Raw genomic sequence first — 20,726 nt, 5'->3', positions numbered from 1 at the left:
TTAGTGTTTCTGAGGTGTGGCTCTGTGAACGTGGTCTGCATCTGGGGCTGTGCCCAAACCAAGGTAATGGTCAGGTTCCTCTGCTCAGACGGTGCTGATACGTGCCAGATATTACAATGCCTGGATAGGTATTTTGCGTATCAGCTAACCATGTTATAGCAATCTGGTGTCCGACGGCACAGCCAATGACGTGGCTCGCAACGTCTGAGCAAGGGAAGACGACCTATGTCAATGGCACAGAACACTGGGCATCCAAATAAAGATGGCTGAAATAGATTCATGGTTTTGGGGATCAGTTCTGAGTCAGCCATGTGTTTATTAGTCCCAGGGTGTTGGGTCTGTTGTGGATGTATACTTCAACTTGTTTGAATTTGAGCATGAGACAGTTTTTGATACAATGCAGATAACCCTAGTGAGAGCACCCAAAGTCCTTGCCTTATTTAAGATGTTTAAAAAATATATATATACTATCAAAATGTGTAGTTTTGAAATGACACACTTTTCTCTAACTGAAAAACAGTATTTTTATTGAACTCCTTGGCAGGCTGTAAAAGAAATGAGGAATTAGAACCAGCAGCGTTTAGACAGGACCTCTCATCCGAATATGTTTCAATACTCACGCAAGCTATACCAGCATGATGGAATAAACTCATCTAGATTTTAAAAGATACATCTGAGTGTGCTGTCTAATTTATTTAATTTAAGTCCTCCATGGGATTTTGGGAGTGTTTCCTCCAGATTGGCAGCAGAAACCTCCACCTCCAATCAGCATCCAGGGCTGCCTACACTACTGTTTCATGTAATCTTTTGTACATAAATTGCTTCTACTTTTTCTTAGTCTTTGGTTTCCGTATTTTAGAGGGGTTCGGGATAATCTTTTTCACTTTAAGAGGCTGAAGTACGCAGGATGGACATTCTGTAACATCTGGAGAAATGTCTTCAATTTTCCGTTTTTGGCCTCTTGTCTCCTCTCCCTTTCCCAACTCCATTTGCCCCTCAGCTGTTCCCTCTTCCTCTCCTACCTGCCCCTCAACTGTTGCACCTGTTTCACTGGGAGGGCTTGGTATCCAGGCAACCTGCAGAGCAGGCACTCTGGGTACAATGGCTTCCACAGTGTCAGAGAACGTCCCATCCTCGTTCCTGTCCCCTTGTCTGAATCCCAGTGCCAGGACGCACTTCAGCCCCAGCAGTCCCGCCACACTCTCACTGAGACGCGGCACCTGGCATGCCGCCACGCCCCGCGTCCGGCACAGCGCTATCAGGTGGCTCGTCATGTGCGGCGGTTTGACCGACTTGCACACGAGCACCAGCCGGAGCTGGTTCCTCTCCAGAGCCTTGGTGACCTCGTTGATGCCGATGGCCAGCTGCCTCCTAGCGGCTACATCAGTCCAGCCTTGCTCTCTGGGTTTAACAGGACGTTCCGGTGTTACAGTGTCGAGGAGTATCTGTGGGGGCTCAGCTACCGAGTCATGTCCTGTAGGTGGGTTCTTATTTCTCTTTTTCCCCCACTGTCGAAACCCTTTCACCTCTTTCTTTTCCAGGCCAGTTGCTGACAGTTTGCTCTTCAGAGTGTCCAGGATGAAGTGTACATCATCACTCTGCAGCGGGCTCCATTGCAGTCTGTAGGGGGAGTTCAGGGAAGTCTTAGCTGGGATCTGCTTCTTCCGCTCCTTTTTCGACACTTTGCCTGGAGTGGCCATCTTTATCTGGAGTGAAGACAGGAGGAATTGACATGAACTGCTGACTCAACTCCCATATGTTATCACATTTACCAGCAGGGTAGCATATAAATATAATCTATTATATTGTTCTAGTTCTGTGGGGTAGACTCCTTGAATGTTAATTCACAGTAGTGATTGAGGGATGATGCTGGGGTGGGGCTTAAACTCTGTTCGCACAGTACAACCTTTGCCATAAAAACTAACACGAAAAAAACAAAACGTATCACTACAGCCTTTGGCTATGAGGGTAGATCTGGAATCAGATTACATCGTCAGATAAAGTAAAATAAGGGCTCTGTACTGTGGTCCTCTAACCTGTATGTAAAGGTAGTACGTTTGCCCTGTAACAATGTTTCCCCTCAATCACTACTACACATCACTTAGCTAGCTAGCTGGCTAACTAGTTATTCAGCGACAGACACATTTCCCAGCATAGATATAGCGAGTAGTTTTAACAAGTTAGCAAACAAACCTAAATTAAACATATCGAGCTGACAAACTGCCATAGTTACTTAWATACCCACAGCCGTCGGGTTTTTACCTCAATTATAACAATWWAAAAAGCAGTTGTAGGTCAGTGCACACAACTAATGTGCTGTGTCCATGGGCGCAGCCATATTGTATGTCTGCGGTTYATGACGTTTCAARAGAGCCACGCCCCTCAAACGCGCATAGKGKTAATCTATTTGGCCGCGAGCAAAAGGCCACCAAACAATCTTCTAATATTATATTGACAATTTYRTAAGAAAAARCAAAGCRARMTAATAACACTAGCTACAAACSATATGACCCATCAGAACCACTGGATGCTACCAAGCCTTCAGTCTCCTGAATCAGACCCTCAGATGCACAGACTTCTGAATCAGAAGAACCACAGACTGCTGAATTAAAACTGAGTGGAGTCCAGGCTGAGCACCAGTAGGATGGTAGCCTACCATATATCTCATCCTCCATCAATCACTGTTTCTACATCCAAATTACAAAATATATTTTTTTTAACCTAACACTGCCTCCAAATGCTAAACATGCACAAATTAAATCCAAGTGAATTGTCCCTATATTAGAATATTCATTGAGCTACACAATCAATTTTATGCAGTATGATTTGGTCATGAAACGCGAAAAATCAATATTGACTTGCATTGATGCGTGTCCATTTTAAATCTTATTTTATTTTTAGCGTCCTTTACGCGCCGCGTCTCAGTATGTTTGGTCAGCCAATCAGCTGTCTATCCACCCCACTGCGGTCCCGAGTCCGGAGGCGTTGACCGATATTTACTGAAGACTCCCAGTCGTTACAGCTGCAGTCAGAGCTATTCACACAGCCGAGAGGACACGTTGGGCTAATACTACCTACAGTAGCCTACGGAGTTGAACTTTGGCGAGATGTCTCTTCAGGTAGGCTTATGTTTTCCCTGCACACTTGGCGTACACACTTCTATCTAAGTGATGAGTCGATCTAGCTAACGGGGTTAGGCCTACGTTTTTATATAAGAGATGCGATTGGTCCGACTGATGTGGTAGCTGGTGGTAGGTAGGCTTGTACATACACAATATAGACTACGTTTACCGTTATGTTCTCTATTTACTGAGTCATGCCTGTGTATTGTTTTAAATGCGTATGAAATTTAGAGCTTGATTTGCTAGCCATCTCGGGATTATGCGCAAGGATGCTGAGGTGTATTGGATACCAGCTGTCGTCATCAACAGAGGCCCTTGAGATCAAATATTTATTTTTATTTTTTTATTTAACCTTTATTTAACCAGGTAGGCAAATTGAGAACACGTTCTCATTTACAATTGCGACCTGGCCGCAATTGTATTAATGTTATATATATATAAATATTAATGTTTCTACAGACTAAGTATGCAGTGCTGTCACGCTTCCAAGACCAATAATAGCTAGGCTACTGTAACCTATTAGAATTAAACATTGCATGTACTACTTATTATAATTAAGCAATAATGTTGTTTCTGTGCTGCTCCCACTATGTACACAACACATTTTGCAGCGTTAAATCAACACTTAGAGTTAATTTTATCACCATCTCAGAGTACATATGGACCCACACTACAGAGTGTAAAAAGTACTTTTTTTTATAACACTTAAATGTAACACTCCGAAAGTGTAAAAAATGAACACTGCATTAAACTTGTCATTGTTACTCAAATGTAACACTATGGGATAATGAACTCTGTGTTATTTCTGTTCAACACTAGTGTTGATCAAGAGTTAACTCCTGTTAGTGTTAAACAAAAACACTGTTACACTGTTTTGGGTTTAAAGCCTAATTTGCATATTTCACATGGTGCCTTTTCTTTTTGAGGGAATGGTAGAGTTACCACCCATGACTATATTTGTTAGTGACAGAGACATTGTTGTTGAATTCTTTCATTTTAAAGGCCTGTGGCTTTCACCAAATAAGTACCTAGGTGAATGTTATCATTAAAATTAAACTTGACCAGCCGGCCGCGACCGGGAGGCCCAGCGTCGTCCGGGTTAGGGGGGGTTTGGCCGGCAGGGATCTCCTTGTCTCATCGCGCACTAGCGACTCCTGTGGCGGGCCGGGCGCAGTGCAAGCTGACCAGGTCTCTAGGTGTACGGTGTTTCCTCCGACACATTGGTGCGGCTGGCTTCCGGGTTGGATGGGCATTGTGTCAAGAAGCAGTGCGGCTTGGTTGGGTTGTGTTTCGGAGGACGCATGGCTCTCGATCTTCGCCTCTCCCGAGTCCATACGGGAGTTGCAGCGATGAGACAAGACTGTAACTACTACCATTTGGATACCACGAAATTGGAGAGAAAAAAGGGGTAAAAAAAAAATATATATATATATATTAAACTTGACAATACATTACACATATCATAAGGCCTTACTTTGATGGCCTCGTTTTACCCTAACACAGTGGTGTTAAGAAACTCCTGGTTTACAGGCCACATTAGGCCTGCGAGTCACATTATGGTGGCTTGCAAAGTGATGTGTAGTTCTTATTGTAATCCAGCCAGAGTTAAGATATCCAACAGTTGGAATTTTTATTCACCCGCAACCTACATTCAGAATGACTGTCACTGTTGGAAACTTGATTAAAAAAAAGACCTTAACCATTTGAACAGGAACAACTATTTCAGTAATGGGGGAAATAAATCTAACCAACTGATTGTATTAAAAACCTAGAGTCACAGGTCCAATATACAGGGGCTCCCTGCATCTCAGTGCTAGAGGCATCACTACAGACCCTGGTTCGATTCTAGGTTGTATCACAACTGGCTGTGATTGGGAATCCCATAGGGCGGCGCACGATTGGACCAGCGTCGTCCTGTTTTGGCTGGGGTAGGCCGCCATTGTAAATAAGAATTTGTTCTTAACTTGCCTAGTTAAATAAATATAAAATAAATAAATACAGGTGTCTGAGTAAAGGGTCTGAATACTGATGTAAATGTGATATCTGTTTTAAATTTTTTATAAATGTGCAAAAATGTCTAAAAACTTGTTTTCACTTTGTCATTATGGGGTATTGTGTGTAGATTGATGAGGGTGAAATTATTTTATCAATTTTAGAATAAGGCTGCAACATAACAAAATGTGGAAAAAGTGAAGGGGTCTGAATACTTTCCGAATGCACTGTACATCCCTTTTTTTATTTTGGTTGTACATTCATTTGATCTTACTACAGTGTAAGTTGGCCCAAAACCAACCAGATGAAAGTTGAAAGTTAAAACCAACCAGAAGAAAGTTGAAACAACCAGATGATCTTACAGTGTCAACTTTCTTCGGGTTGGTTTTGGGCCAACTTAACATTACACTGTAGTCAGATTGAATGAATGTACAACCAAAWAMTATTTTTGTTTTATTAAAACTGCATGTGGAACAGAAATTAGTTTGGGGGTTTCCTTTCTGATTAGATGAATGTGCCCATTGTCCCATTTAGCCTTGCTGTTTTTTTTTGTTGATTGGAGATCTGTGTAAAGTAGATTATTCATGCAAACAAATTGGCATCCACAGCTCTAAATGGAATAAGGACCCACTGTTTGGCTGCTCYGTAGTGGGCAGTAATAGGCTGTAGATTAGGTTACATTCTGGAGTTTCTGTGCTGTATTGTTTTCCCATCTGTCCCTTTCCCTCCATTCTTCCATCTCTCCGTGCAGGCAGAGTTTGAGCGAGTAGCAGATGATGTGAAGAAGGTGAAGTCCAGACCTTCAGACCAGGAGCTGCTGGACATGTATGGTCTGTATAAGCAGGCCATATTTGGAGACATCAACATTGGTACGGTATTTTCTTTGTGCCATTTAAAACATGCTAATTGAAATACATAATTGTACAGAACATACACAAGTGAAACGACCATTACAATTATATGGAGAGAATAACAATTATTTTAGCAAATTCTGGGTAGATAGTGCACTCATCTCCCAGATATCAGAAAACTGCTTTCCAAAATGGCCAAATCAGATACCCACACTAGTATTGGTAGGCCAATAGAACATAAAACCTTAAATCTGGTCTGGGTCCTCTGAAGTTCTCTTCATTTTTTTTTACCAGTCACCACTGATGTCCTAAATACTGTCCTCTCTTGTTCTCCACAGACAAACCAGGCATGTTAGACATGAAGGGAAAAGCCAAGTGGGAGGCCTGGGATTATAGGAAAGGTAAAATAAAAATATTTAGTCTTCTCTCAGAATGTAAAAAAGGAATCGCCTCCACACTAGCCTTCCATCCTCTACCCTTGTTTCAGTCTTTGGAACATTCTAATCCAGTGATGAACATTTAGTGAACAGAATGCTACAGTAAGGGGTAATGATAACCCCCATCTAGAGATTGTACTTGGCATTGAAGGCTGCAATTCACCAACACGTTTAATTGAAAATAATATAATGTACACTGGTGCGTGTGCGAGTGATGATGTTGCTCTAATTTGAATGTATGTTACCAGACTTACAGAATCCAAGATGGTAGCCAATCAGTCTGTCCGTTTGTATATGTGATCCTTGAGTGCAGAGTTTTAAGCGTTTTTATCTTTTAATGACCCTGGTCCTGTTTACAGACGCAACTACTTTTTACGTGAAGGTGGATGCTGTATATAACAACTATTATTTTTATATCTCAGTCTCTAATTTACTTATACAACGATTTCGGATTGAGAAGGACTTTATTTTTTATTACACCTTTCTGGAGTTGGAGCTCGCCGTGTCAGGAGCGTCTGTCTGCGCGCAAGGCCTGCTACGCGAGCGCAGGTGCGCATTGAAGACTAGGAGCGGAGAAGCGGTTATCGGATTGGAAAACCTGATGCACCGTGGGCGGTGGGAAAATCTACCTTGTAATACACAACGTCTACTGGTCGTTGCACACCTGTGCTGAAATACCTCTAAAAACAGGCATTATGTATCTGTGCCTGCTCTTTACTCAATGCCATACTGGATTAAATAGGCTGAATGATCAATGGGTGAGTGAATTATCTTCGCTTTATGCCCTACAATTTGCAAACACTCCGACGAGACCATCCTTTCAAAACCACTAGGAACTTGGTATCTCAGCAATTACATTTGTACCACTCTCAACGCAACTGGACCTAGACTTGATGGCATACTTCCCAAATCTCAAACTATTGAATTACTTTTTTTCTGTGTCGAAAGACTCAGTTCGTTATATTGACAATATTGCTGGCTCCGCCAAGTCCTCACGTATTGGGCAACTGAGATATATTGTTGTGCTTTTATTAATGATCTCTGGTAATGTGCGACCAAACCCTGGGCCTGTAGATACCATGCAATCTTTACCGACTCCCTATGATTTTAAAACAGAGCAGGTTTTGGCCTCTTGCATGTTAATGTCAGAATAATATATATTTTTAAATAGACATGATTAGAATATGGGCCAAAACGACAAATAGACGTAATGGTTTTATCCGAAACTTGGCTAAAGAAATCTGTGTCAAATAACGCGATTTCTATTGACGGGTACACGGTTTTTAGAACGGATCGGATTAGTAAAGGACGAGGGGTTTCAATTTATGTGAAATCCTAGTTTAACACCTCTGAAATGATCTCGATTACCAAAGCCAAACATTTTAAATTGCTTGCGGTTAAAGTGAACATGTACAAGGACTCCCACATCACTGTAGTCGGCTGCTACAGACCGGCTTCGGGAGACGCACTTAACGCTCTTTCTGATGTCCTGCACAAGCTAAATGACTCTGAATTCATTCTTTTAGAAGATTTGAGCTGGGACATGCTTACATCTGTATCCGACTCTTTTAAAGAACAGTATGACTCTCTGAATCTCGCTCAATTAATTAATGCGCCTACAAGACCGAATCCCAGAGCACCTAACAAAACAACGCTATTGAACATTATTCTAACGAATACCCCTCCCAAATACACATCGACTGGAATATTCTGTAATGATGTCAGTGATCACTGTGCAATTGCTTGTTAGAAATACAAAAGTGACCAAACCCCGTTATATTTTTAAAATACATTTTAGACAGTTTGATGAGCAAGCGTTCTTACATGATCTGTACCATAATATTGACAGTAAATCTGATTCCCGATGTTGACACTGCCTGGGACTATTTTTATATGAAATTTGTGTCGATTTGTGATAAGCATGCCCCTGTGAAGAAATGTAGAATCAGTGGAATGGACAATCCCTGGTTTTCAGATAACTTGGCAGAATTAATTAGAAAGAGAAATATCTCTTGGGCTCAAGCTAGACATACAAATGCTCCTGTTGACTGGACCTACTTCAGAGCGCTAAGAAACAAATGCACAGGATTGATCAGGAAGTCCAAATCAGATTACTATTTAAATGCTGTCACAGAGAGCCTAAACACCCCTACCAAGTTCTGGAAGCTAATCAAATCAGTGTCAGGTTCTAATGTATCCTCTGGCCTTCCTGACAATTTAATGTAGGGGTTTTTAAGAAGCATTTCATATCTGCTGGGTCAGTTTTTGATAATGGTGGAACCCAGGCCTCTAATGTAAGCTCTGTTACAGTAAACTATGATATAGGCCCTCATGTGAACCATTTTAATTTTGAGCCTGTTTCTTATACTGAGGTCTATAAAGCACTAAAGGCAATAGACACTAAACAGTGCAGGTCCAGACAACCTGGACCCCTACCCCTTAAAGGTAGCAGCTGGTATTATTACTGAACCTGTGGCTCACATTTTCAACTTGAGTCTCTTGACCTATTCCATACCCAGCATTTGGAAATCAGCTTATGTCCTCCCACTGCTAAAGGGTGGAGATCCCTCAGATGCTAATAACTGTCGTCCTATGTCTAAACTCCCTGTCCTGGCCAAGGTCTATGAATCCCTAGTGATGATACATTTATATATTCATGTGCTCCTTCTCTGGTTCAGGCTGTTGAAGAGCTCCAGACTGCTTTTTGGTCACTGCAGGCCTCCCTTTATGGCCTCAAACTGGTCTTGAATATACAAAAAACTAAATTCATGACTTTTACCAGAGCTAGAACTCTGCCAGAGAATGTTAGCATTGTCACATCTGGTGGCTTATCCATTGAAAAAGTGTCATCCTACAAATACCTAGGTATTTGGTTGGATGACAAGTTGTCCTTTAAAGTTAATGTGGATAATCTTGTGACAAAGCTTAAATTGAAATTGGGTTTTTATCTTAGTAATAAGGCTTGCTTCCCGCTTCTGGCTAGAAAGAAGAAAATGATTCATTTTTTTCTCCTTAGATTGAACTTTCTTGACTTTTAAAATGTGGAGTTTATTTGATATCAACCCCTATGCACTTTTGGGATGTTGAATGTATGATTTAATAAAACGTTGTTTTAAATTACGCTCAGTCTATTTTATTTGTAGATATATGATGATAAACAAGGGTAATATTTTATATGTTCCTGTCTTCTAACCTCTAAAGATGACACACACTATTGAGATAAACACTGGGTGATTCATTAACAATGCAAAAGCTCACTAAGCATGTAAACATAATGAACCGTGTTTCCCATAACATTATTTTATCAAATAAAGAATTAATGAGTTTTTAAAGGGTAGCGCTCTCTCACTCACTCAGACAAGTAAGATCCCCACCACCCCTATAGCTCTGCGGCCCTCCTAATAAATATCTCTGCTATTAAGCCCTGTTGGCCACCACAAGACTTGCAGGGCTAGTTTGCAGCATAGGTTGAAAATAACAGTCATTATTTTTAACCTAGGTTGCAGCTAGGAACTTTAATTTACTTGGTTGCCTGGGAATCAGATTTCTGGAACGGACTTGTGCCTCACTTCCTGTTTATGTGTCTTTGTAGCAGAGATGGAATGGAAATTCCAATCCTCCAGTATCTCTGTTGTAGCTAGCTGGTATGCAATGAAATGTCGCTTGCTACTGAAATTTAGTTGGCTAGCTTTAAGCCATAGAAAATATTTGGGCTATGTTATATAAATGGACATGTTTTCTACTTTATTATGTATGTAAACACAGGTCGACAAGACGGAGCCATGAAGGACAGACAGCATGGTTGTTCAGGAGAGGGGTTTAAAACCGTCACTGTTGATTGGCCAGACAGCAACTGTACCACTGAAGAACGTTAGCAAGTAAGTCAGCGAGCTAGCTAAGTGTGCTGAGACTTGCGTTACATCGACGGACCCCATCGCCTGTTCCAATACGGTTCGTGACTGTACTGTAAAAACTTGCCATAACAAACACAAGGACTGGGTCAGATATGTTTCACCAACTTCCAATGAGAGATCAGGACCGATTGAGACTATGGCTAGTTGCCCTGAACATTAACGCCAATACTCTGACTGACGACCTCAGAAAGTTACTAGTATGCTCAGAACATTTTTCCAGGGGACTATGAGAGAATGGAACTGTCAAGCAGTAAGATTAAAAGTTATGTCCCATCAGTGGGCATTCTATGCACGACATGTAGGCAAGCCATATAAACGGACATGTTTTCCAATTCTTTATTATTGTGTTAAGAGGGAGCCATGGAGGACAGACATCATGGTTGGTCAGGAGAGGGTATTAACACAGTCACTGTTGATAGGCCAGATGGCAGCAGTGCCACTGAAAAATGTTGTCCGTCCATTGAGGAGGACCAGTGCGTGAACATTCAGCCCAGAAGCTCAAATGAATTGAACCACGGAGAACAGGTTATGACGCTGCTGTATGAGATGGGTTTCAGCATGCATATGAATCAAACACACTTCATCATGTAGCCAATAACACTGATCTCTGTTTTCCTTTGATTAGGTGAGTGAAGTGTCAGTGGTCCTGCCGTGTGAATACAGAGACGTAGACAACAGCTGTTCCCTGAGGATGGAGGGGAACGGGTCTGTGAAGCAGGAGACTAGAAGTGTTGCCTCCTATAGCGAGGAAGAGAAGAAGCTGTTGGCTGCCATGGTGTTTGAGAAGGGGGAACTGGAGCTGACTGGCTCTGGTGACTGAGGATCTACAGTACAGTGATGCAGACACTGCACCCAACAGGGAGGAAAGGGCTCTGTACCTAGAGGAGGAGAAAGGAGATGAGAGACAGGCAGATGAAGGGACTGCCCAGCAGAGAGGAGCGGCAGGCTAATGCTGAGTGGGAACCCTCAGTGGAGCCGGAGGTGACTTTAGATTCTGTGTGTGAGTGAGTGAGAGACGGCGCGTGAGCGGGCCTACACTCCACGCCGACACAAGAAGCTGTGTGTGTGATGGCCAGCCCTGAGGAGCCTGTTGGGTTTGACAAACTCTGCATGCGGTTCCACGACCTCGACAGTTATGAGGAGCACGTCCGTCGAGAGCAGTCCAAACGTTCACGGCCTCTCTGTCCTGACTGTGGCATCCTCATCTCAACGTTACTCAGTGTGGGGCATCAGTGTGAACAAGTTCAAGCTGTTCTGTCTGTGGGAAGCGCTGTGTGGATGAAGCTGGCCTTAAGCATCACCAGAGGCTTCACCATCAAGAGCATGTCTACTGTAAGTTCTGCCTCAAGCCATTCAAGGCCAGGGAAGACAAGCGGACCCACGAGAAGGACGACCACCGGGTCAAAAAGTTGCACTATAGGTGCTCCAAATGCCCCTTGGGATTTTACAACATCTTGAAACGGAACCACCATCTCAGAGAGCATGAGTCCAAGAGACATTTGTAACACGTGCTACAAGGAATTTCCCCAACTTAGCAAGCTTGAGAGGCACGAGCTGAGCTACAGTGACAACAAATCTTTCAGGTTGGTGTTTTATACTGCATTCTCTGTTAGTTTGATACTGAACACATCTCCCTCTGAAATGTCTGTTTTGTTTGTTTGTATTATCAGCTGAAAGTGGACTGCAAAGTGTTAGTGTTTTCCATTACGTTCTGCTAGGTGTCAGGTGTGCCAGCGTCCCTTTGTCCAGGCCAGCCAGCTGAAGTCTTACCTGCATGTCCACACTGGGGTGAAGCCCTTCAAATGCCAGTGCTGCGTCAAGAGCTTTAACCACAACGTCAGCCTCAAGAACCTCGTCACACGCTATCACCAAGGGGAGAGTGGGGAGGGAGTGGAGGTGGGAGAGCGGAGGAGCAGGCGACAGTGGAACTATGACCCTGAGGAGGAGGAGGAGCGTCAGAATGAGAGTGATTCTGACTTTGACCTGGAGGAAGAGGAGAAGACAGGGAGTAAAGGGAAAGGTAGTGGAGGAGGGGGGCACTGGTAGAAGCCTCTAGGAGAGATACATGTGGACACTGCTGTTGAAAAGCTGGATACATTATCATCACCACCCCAGAGAGAACCAGACCAGAACCAGGAGCCACCTACCGGTGTCATTAAAAAAAGTCTTATCGGTTTTGTCATGACCATAATGTTTTGTCATGACCATAATGTTTTGGCTTTGAACATTTCTTAGAACTCTTGAGGCTTTTGTTTTTGGTTTAAAAATATATATTGTTAAAGAAATGTGTTTCACTGTTCTACATCATCAAATGTCCAGGAAAAATCTGATGGGTTTGTGAAGTGAATATGTTACAAAGAATTTGCTGGACCAGCCTACTAGTTAAGAAGCACAGAGATAACCTCATCTTGGATGTAACCAGCGAGGAAGCAAGAGGCTTGACTCCGCTCTAAAGTCTGTCAGTGCAAAAATACAGTGTTAACCTGTGGAATTGGGGATTTTTTTTTAATGGAGGTCAATGAAAGAATGTCGAATTTGGTCAACAGTTAAATAAAGGTTACATAAAAATAAATAAAAAAACATCAAATGAAATTTCTAATTTGCTACAATGTTTAATTTGATCGAATTGAAGTTTCATCATGTTTATTTCGATACGAATTTACTGATAAGTGGCATTTCGGAAACTTGGAGAAAAACAATTTTATAATGGAGTCTGCTTGTTGTTCTCACACATATCTGCCCTCTCATTGGCTAGAGTATTTATTTAGTCATTTATTTTACCCCCAGTCCAGTTGAGGGCCACGCTACACCTTTTGAGTGTAGTTCGCCATAAAACCCAAAGAAGAATACCTAGCTCTTGCTCTGTGCCTACATTCCCGCACAGTAGGTGGCGGCATGCACTTAAACGTTTGTTTGCGGACCGCCTTGACATAGAAGACAGCGAGAAAGGGATTAGTTATAAATATCTTTGAATGAGTCCTTTAACTATCCCTATATTTAGACGTCTGTTAACATGGCTGACTCCCAGAAGCATCCGTTAATTTTATACCTCAGTAATCCTGCACCACCAGAGACCGAAGGCAGCTGTCAATGTTCACGTTAGGCTGCGTTTATATATTTTTTAATGGCGGTTTGATCGCGGGGGAGGCACTAGTAATATCTGCAGTTTTCGGTTTGGTTATTTGTTTTAAGTGTATTAGTCTGTAAAGAAATCTATTTGCCAAAATTCGTCATCTCCCATGTCTTATTCGACTAGTAGTTGTTCAGAAATGTTTATTGCTTGCCTACATTTTACTCCCTCCTCTATGTTTAATATAACACACATTCATTATTAATTTCGGTTGCTTATCAAACGTGAAGTTTGTTCTATAGAAAGTATTTGACTGATGTGTGCCACAGAAAGTATTTGGCTAATTTATTTATTTATACACTACACTTGAAACAAATTGCCAAAACGAAAATTGCAGACGTTACTAGTGCCTCCCTCGGCACAACACCGGAATTGATATGAGATGCCCTCAAATTTTTTGCATACAAGCAATTCCATGGTAAAGGAATTGCGCTCAGACACCGATGTTTCACTTAAAAGGTAAGCTGGACAGGCTGGACCCTGATGGAGGCACAGAAGTTGGGGGGGAGGAGGGAAACAGATGGCAGGACTGGGCAGGAGGGAGGGGAGGTTGGACAGAGGAAGCCTCGGCAGCAGGTAGCTTACCTTCTGGACTGAGTGGGAGATGTGGGTTGGAGGAGAGGGAGCAAAGAGAGTGGAGGAGAAAGTGCAATGATGATGATGATCCTGAAGAAGAGGAGGAGAGGCAGCGAGAGAGTGACTATGACCTGGAGGAGGAGGAGAAGATGGGGAGTAGTGAAGGGGGTAGAGGTAAAGACTGAGGGAGAGGAGGTAGTCACTAGCAGAGGCTTACGGGACAGGCTAGGCATTGCTGTTGGAGAGCTGGGTGGACAGAAAGGCCAAGAATATATTCATTAGTACACACCAAAACGTTTTGCAACCATAAAAGAAAAGTTCAGGTAGTGCCTCTCTGTTTTGGCCTGTTTTATTCTGATTCGTTCCTAGTGAATATGAATCAAGACTAAGAGCAGGAAACATCTCCCGGCACTAGAATTTGTTATCCTCAAGTTCTGACTTTGAACTGTTCCAGATTCCCAGAATCTGATTGAACCTAGTCCTGGACTAAAATGCAGTTCAATGGACATGCTTTCAATTGCAGGACTAAGCGTAATCTGTTTCTGGGACACCCGTCCTTGAGTTTTTTTAAATTTTTAATAATACACAAATGTATGGTACAACCTGGCCATTGTTGATTAAATGTGGCGTTGTCTTTAAAATTACACTGTTTCTGTACTCTATGGTGACATGGCCATCACTGGAAACAGAAACTCCTTTCCATAAAATATGGCAGAATGTTCTAACTAGTTTTCATTGGGAAGCAGAGCATTTATTTGAACAAAAACAGTCACGTGTTTTGCATTTGAAAACATAATCCTTCTCATTACTCCAAATTGTTTACTTAAGTCACTTTTGTTTTGATCGGACGTCGCAGTCCGCCAGACCAGAGTAAACATAGGTGTTGTTTTTTTTTCACAGTGGAGAGAACAGCAAACATGGAAAAGCCTGGCATGCTTTCTCCTTTGACCGGTAATGCGTAAGCCTCAACTTTCAGTCATTCTAGCGAACTACCATATTCTACTATCAAGTTACCATTCAGTAGCTGAAGAGCTATGTTGATTTAGCATGTCTAGTTTTGGACAGGTAAAGTTGGTTCTGCAGGCTTCATTGAAATGTAAATTGGCCTACTCAAAAGACAAGACATTTGCAAAAATGGATCAATTCATAACAATGTTATTTGTTTATAGGTAAAGGCTGTGGATCCGAAGGTAACCACCCTCGTTTCGGCACGCCCCTTTGGCCTCTTCCCCAGAGCTGAGGATCCAAATCACGTTTGGCACGTTTGTTAAACACATCTTTGTGTATTTTTATTTTTTATTTTTTTATTGATCTTTTGAGTTATGTACAGTGTTGTTTTGAATGATGTACTGGGAGTGAATTTTAGAGCAGATGGTGTTAACTTGCGTAGGCCTGCCTGTGTTTTATTTCAAAGCGCATTTTGGCACAACGCTGTTGAGTTTTGGCGGCAGGAGAGAAATGCGACCATTCGCACAATCATCCTAAAATCTCATAAATGAGGTGGTGTTTTGTCTTACAGTAACGTTATGCTATTATAATTGGTTATGTACAATCCCAATTTGTAAGTCGCTCTGGATAAGAGCGTCTGCTAAATGACTTAAATGTAAATGTAAATGTATGTGATCTTGCAAACATTGCTTAAGCTTTGATCTAACTTTGATCTAACCGGGCCTTCACGACTGGACTACTGACGTTATCTGCCCTAGGGAGTTATCCAACTGGCCCCTCTTTCGCAATGTAACCTGAACGCCCATCTGCGGCCCGCTAATCGTTAGCTGTCTTATCGGCTGCTATCTGAATAGGTCTATCGGACAATTTTCTTGGGCCACAATAACTATAACTATTTTGCCAATTAGATTGGTCCCCTCTACCACACGGAACCCCACTAATCTACCGACGGAAACGCACGAGGTGGCTAAAAACAGACCTCCATTTTCTGTCAGTTTGCCCGGCTAGCTGTCTGAATCGCCGTGACCCCAACCAACCTCACTACTCACTGGACCCTTATGATCACTCGGCTAAGCATGCCTCTCCTTAATGTCAATATGCCTTGTCCATTGCTGTTCTGGTTAGTGTTCATTGGCTTATTTCACTGTAGAGCCTCTAGCCCTGTTCATTATACCTTATCCAACCTTTCAATTCCACCACCCACACATGCGATGACATCACCTGGTTTCAATTATGTTTCTAGAGACAATATCTCTCTCATCATCACTCAATGCCTAGGTTTACCTCCACTGTATTAACATCCTACCATACCTTTGTCTGTACATTATACCGTGAAGGTATTTTATCGCCCCCAGAAACCTGCTCCTTTTACTCTCTGTTCCGGACGTCCTAGACGACCAATTCTCATAGCTTTTAGCCGTACCCTTATCCTACTCCTCCTCTGTACCTCTGGTGATGTAGAGGTGAATCCAGGCACTGCAGTGCCTAGCTCCACCCATATTCCCCGGGTGCTCTCTTGAAGACCTCTGTAACCGTAATAGCCTTGGTTTCATGCATGTTAGAAGCCTCCTCCCTAAGTTTGTTTTATTCACTGCTTTAGCACACTCTGCCAACCCGGATGTCCTAGCCTTGTCTGAATCCTGGTTTAGGAAGACCACCAAAAACTCTGAAATCTTCATCCCTAACTACAACATTTTCAGACAAGATAGAACGGCCAAAGGGGGCGGTGTTGCAATCTTCTGCAGAGTTAGTCTGCAGAGTTCTGTCCTACTAAGTCTGCAGAGTTCTGTCCTACTATCCAGGTCTGTACCCAAACAATTAGAATTTCTACTTTTAAAAATCCACCTCTCTAAAAACAAGTCTCTCACCGTTGCCGCCTGCTATAGACCACCCTTTGCCCCAGCTGTGCTCTGGACACCATATGTGAACTGATTGCCCCCCATCTATCTTCAGAGCTCGTGCTGTTAGGTGACCTAAACTGGGACATGCTTAACACCCCAGCCATCCTACAATCTAAGCTTGATGCCCTCAATCTCACACAAATGATCAATGAACCTACTAGGTACCACCCCAAAGCCATAAACACGGGCACCCTCATAGATATCATCCTAACCAACTTGCCCTCTAAATACACCTCTGCTGTTTTCAACCAAAATCTCAGCGATCACTGCCTCATTGCCTGCATCCATAATGGGTCAGCGGTCAAACGACTTCCACTCATCACTGTCAAACGCTCCCTGAAACACTTCAGCGAGCAGGCCTTTCTAATCGACCTGGCCCGGGTATCCTGGAAGGATATTGACCTCATCCCATCAGTAGAGGATGCCTGGTTATTTTTTTTAAATGCCTTCCTCACCATCTTAAATAAGCATGCCCCATTCAAGAAATTTAGAACCAGGAACAGATATAGCCCTTGGTTCTCTCCAGACCTGACTGCCCTTAACCAACACAAAAACATCCTGTGGCGTTCTGCATTAGCATCGAACAGCCCACGTGATATGCAACTTTTCAGGGAAGTTAGAAACCAATATACACAGGCAGTTAGAAAAGCCAAGGCTAGCTTTTTCAAGCAGAAATTTGCTTCCTGCAACACAAACTCAAAAAAGTTCTGGGATACTAAAGTCCATGGAGAATAAGAACACCTCCTCCCAGCTGCCCACTGCACTGAGGATAGGAAACTCTGTCACCACCGATAAATCCACTATAATTGAGAATTTCAATAAGCATTTTTCTACGGCTGGCCATGCTTTCCACCTGGCTACCCCTACCCCGGTCAACAGCCCTGCAACCCCACAGCAACCTTCCCAAGCCTTCCCCATTTCTCCTTTTCCCAAATCCAGTCAGCTGATGTTCTGAAAGAGCTGCAAAATCTGGACCCCTACAAATCAGCCGGGCTAGACAATCTGGACCCTTTCTTTCGAAAATTATCTGCCAAAATTGTTGCAACCCCTATTTCTAGCCTGTTCAACCTCTCTTTCGTGTCGTCTGAGATTCCCAAAGATTGGAAAGCAGCTGCGGTCATCCCCCTCTTCAAAGGGGGGGACACTCTTGACCCAAACTGCTACAGACATATCTATCCTACCCTGCCTTTCTAAGGTCTTCGAACGCCAAGTCAACAAACAGATTACCGACCATTTTGAATCCCACCGCACCTTCTCCGCTATGCAATCTGGTTTCAGAGCTGGTCATGGGTGCACCTCAGCCACGCTCAAGGTCCTAAACTATATCTTAACTGCCATCGATAAGAAACAATACTGTGCAGCCGTATTCATTGACCTGGCCAAGGCTTTCGACTCTGTCAATCACCACATCCTCATCGGCAGACTCAATAGCCTTGGTTTCTCAAATGATTGCCTCGCCTGGTTCACCAACTACTTCTCTGATAGAGTTCAGTGTGTCAAATCGGAGGGCCTGTTGTCCGGGCCTCTGGCAGTCTCTATGGGGGTGCCACAGGGTTTAATTCTTGGGCCGACTCTCTTCTCTCTATACATCAATGATGTCACTCTTGCTGCTGGTGAGTCTCTGATCCACCTCTACGCAGATGACACCATTCTGTATACTTCTGGCCCTTCTTTGGACACTGTGTTAACAACCCTCCAGACGAGCTTCAATGCCATACAACTCTCCTTCCGTGGCCTCCAACTGCTCTTAAATACAAGTAAAACTAAATGCATGCTCTTCAACCGATCGCTGCCTGCACCTGCCCGCCCGTCCAGCATCACTACTCTGGACGGTTCTGACTTAGAATATGTGGACAACTACAAATACCTAGGTGTCTGGTTAGACTGTAAACTCTCCTTCCAGACTCACATCAAACATCTCCAATCCAAAGTTAAATCTAGAATTGGCTTCCTATTTCGCGACAAAGCATCCTTCACTCATGCTGCCAAACATACCCTCGTAAAACTGACCATCCTACCGATCCTCGACTTCGGCAATGTCATTTACAAAATAGCCTCCAACACCCTACTCAATAAATTGGATGCAGTCTATCACATCGCCATCTGTTTTGTCACCAAAGCCCCATATACTACCCACCACTGCGACCTGTACGCTCTCGTTGGCTGGCCCTCGCTTCATACTCGTCGCCAAACCCACTGGCTCCAGGTCATCTACAAGACCCTGCTAGGTAAAGTTCCCCCTTATCTCAGCTCGCTGGTCACCATAGCAGCACCCATCTGTAGCACGCGCTCCAGCTCTCTGGTCACCCCCAAAGCCAATTTCCTCCTCCTTCCAGTTCTCTGCTGCCAATGACTGGAACGAACTACAAACATCTCTGAAACTGGAAACACTTATCTCCCTCACTAGCTTTAACCTCTCTAGGGTACGTGGGACGGTAGCATCCCACCTCGTCAACAGCCAGTGAAACTGCAGTGCGACAAATTCAAAACAACAGAAATCCCATAATTCAAATTCCTCAAACATACATGTATTTTAAACCATTTTAAAGATACACTTGTTGTAAATCCAGCCACAGTGTACGATTTCAAAAAGGCTTTACGACGAAAGCAAACCAAACGATTATGTTTGGTGAGTGCCTATTCACAGAATAACAGCCATTTTTCCAGCCAAAAAGAGGATTCACAAAAAGCAGAAATATAGATAAAATGAATCACTAACCTTTGATGATCTTCATCAGATGACACTGATAGGACTATATGTTACACAATACATGCATGTTTTGTTCGGTGAAGTTCATATTTATATCCAAAAATCTGAGTTTACATTGACGCGTTACGTTCAGTAGTTCCAAAACATCCGGTGATTTTGCAGAGCCACATCAATTTACAGAAATACTCATTATAAATGTTGATGATAATACAAGTGTTATGCATGGAACTTTAGATGCACTTCTCCTTAATGCAACCGCTGTGTCAGATTTCAAAAAAGCTTTACGGAAATAGCAAACCATGCAATAACCTGAGGTCGGCGCTCAGAGCCCAATCAAGACAAAAAGATATCCGCCATATTGTGCAGTCAACAGAAGTCAGAAATAACATTAGAAACATTCACTTACCTTTGATGATCTTCATCAGAATGCACTCCCAGGAATCCGCGCATGTTCAGCTCATGGTAGACCTTACTCAATCCCCTCTCATTCGGCCCCACTTCACAGTAGAAGCATCAGACAAGGCTCTAAAGACTGTTGACATCTAGTGGAAGCCTTAGGAAGTTCAACATGACCAATATCCCACTGTATCTTCAATAGGGGCTGAGTTGAAAATCGACCAACCTCAGATTTCCCACCTCCTGGTTGGATTTTTTCTCAGGTTGTTGCCTGCCATATGAGTTCTGTTATACTCACAGACATCATTCAAACAGTTTTAGAAACTTCAGAGTGTTTTCTATCCAACTCTACTAATAATATGAATATTCTAGCTTTTATGGCTGAGTAGCAGGCCGTTTACTCTGGGCATGCTTTTCATCCGGACGTGAAAATACTGCCCCCTACCCCAAATAAGTTAAGCACCAGCTGTCAGAGCAGCTCACAGATTACTGCACCTGTACATAGCCCATCTATAATTTAGCCCAAACAACTACCTCTTCCCCTACTGTATTTATTTATTTTGCTCCTTTGCACCCGATTATTTCTATTTCTACTTGGCACATTCTTCCACTGCAAATCTACCATTCCAGTGTTTTACTTGCTATATTGTATTTACTTCGCCACCATGGCCTTCTTTTGCCTTTACCTCCCTTATCTCACCTCATTTGCTCACATTGTATATAGACTTATTTTTCTACTGTATTATTGA

The 20,726-nt window shown here is 42.9% G+C and overlaps 2 protein-coding genes across 4 annotated transcripts; one reads left to right on the top strand and one right to left on the bottom strand.

Annotated features, from left to right (window-relative positions):
- Positions 1-510: 510 nt before the first annotated feature.
- On the bottom strand, positions 511-2,374 carry LOC112074713 (ribonuclease P protein subunit p38). 2 transcript variants are annotated; one of them, XM_024141830.2, is made up of 2 exons: positions 2,263-2,374; positions 511-1,706 (listed from the first exon to the last, which is right to left on the bottom strand). In XM_024141830.2, the coding sequence occupies exon 2, from the start codon at positions 1,698-1,700 to the stop codon at positions 825-827; it is 876 nt and encodes a 291-aa protein (XP_023997598.1). In that variant the 5' UTR covers positions 1,701-1,706; positions 2,263-2,374; the 3' UTR covers positions 511-824. The 2 variants fall into 2 exon arrangements, with proteins under 2 accessions (XP_023997598.1, XP_023997599.1); XM_024141831.2 differs by having other exon boundaries at positions 2,194-2,332.
- A 647-nt stretch (positions 2,375-3,021) lies between these two features.
- Positions 3,022-12,910, top strand: LOC112074712 (acyl-CoA-binding domain-containing protein 7-like). 2 transcript variants are annotated; one of them, XM_024141829.2, is made up of 6 exons: positions 3,022-3,119; positions 5,866-5,983; positions 6,304-6,366; positions 10,168-10,280; positions 10,942-11,899; positions 12,035-12,910. In XM_024141829.2, exons 1-4 carry the CDS (start codon positions 3,108-3,110, stop codon positions 10,275-10,277), a joined length of 303 nt encoding a protein of 100 aa, XP_023997597.1. In that variant the 5' UTR covers positions 3,022-3,107; the 3' UTR covers positions 10,278-10,280; positions 10,942-11,899; positions 12,035-12,910. The 2 variants fall into 2 exon arrangements, with proteins under 2 accessions (XP_023997597.1, XP_023997596.1); XM_024141828.2 differs by lacking the exons at positions 3,022-3,119; positions 5,866-5,983; positions 6,304-6,366; positions 10,168-10,280 and having other exon boundaries at positions 10,948-11,899; positions 12,035-12,908.
- The last annotated feature ends 7,816 nt before the right edge of the window (positions 12,911-20,726 follow it).

The sequence above is a fragment of the Salvelinus sp. IW2-2015 genome, unplaced genomic scaffold (genome assembly GCF_002910315.2).
Source record: "Salvelinus sp. IW2-2015 unplaced genomic scaffold, ASM291031v2 Un_scaffold2773, whole genome shotgun sequence".
Taxonomy (NCBI): domain Eukaryota; kingdom Metazoa; phylum Chordata; class Actinopteri; order Salmoniformes; family Salmonidae; genus Salvelinus; species Salvelinus sp. IW2-2015.
Note: the sequence above shows the minus strand (reverse complement) of the source record. Positions and strands in the feature narration are given on the sequence as shown.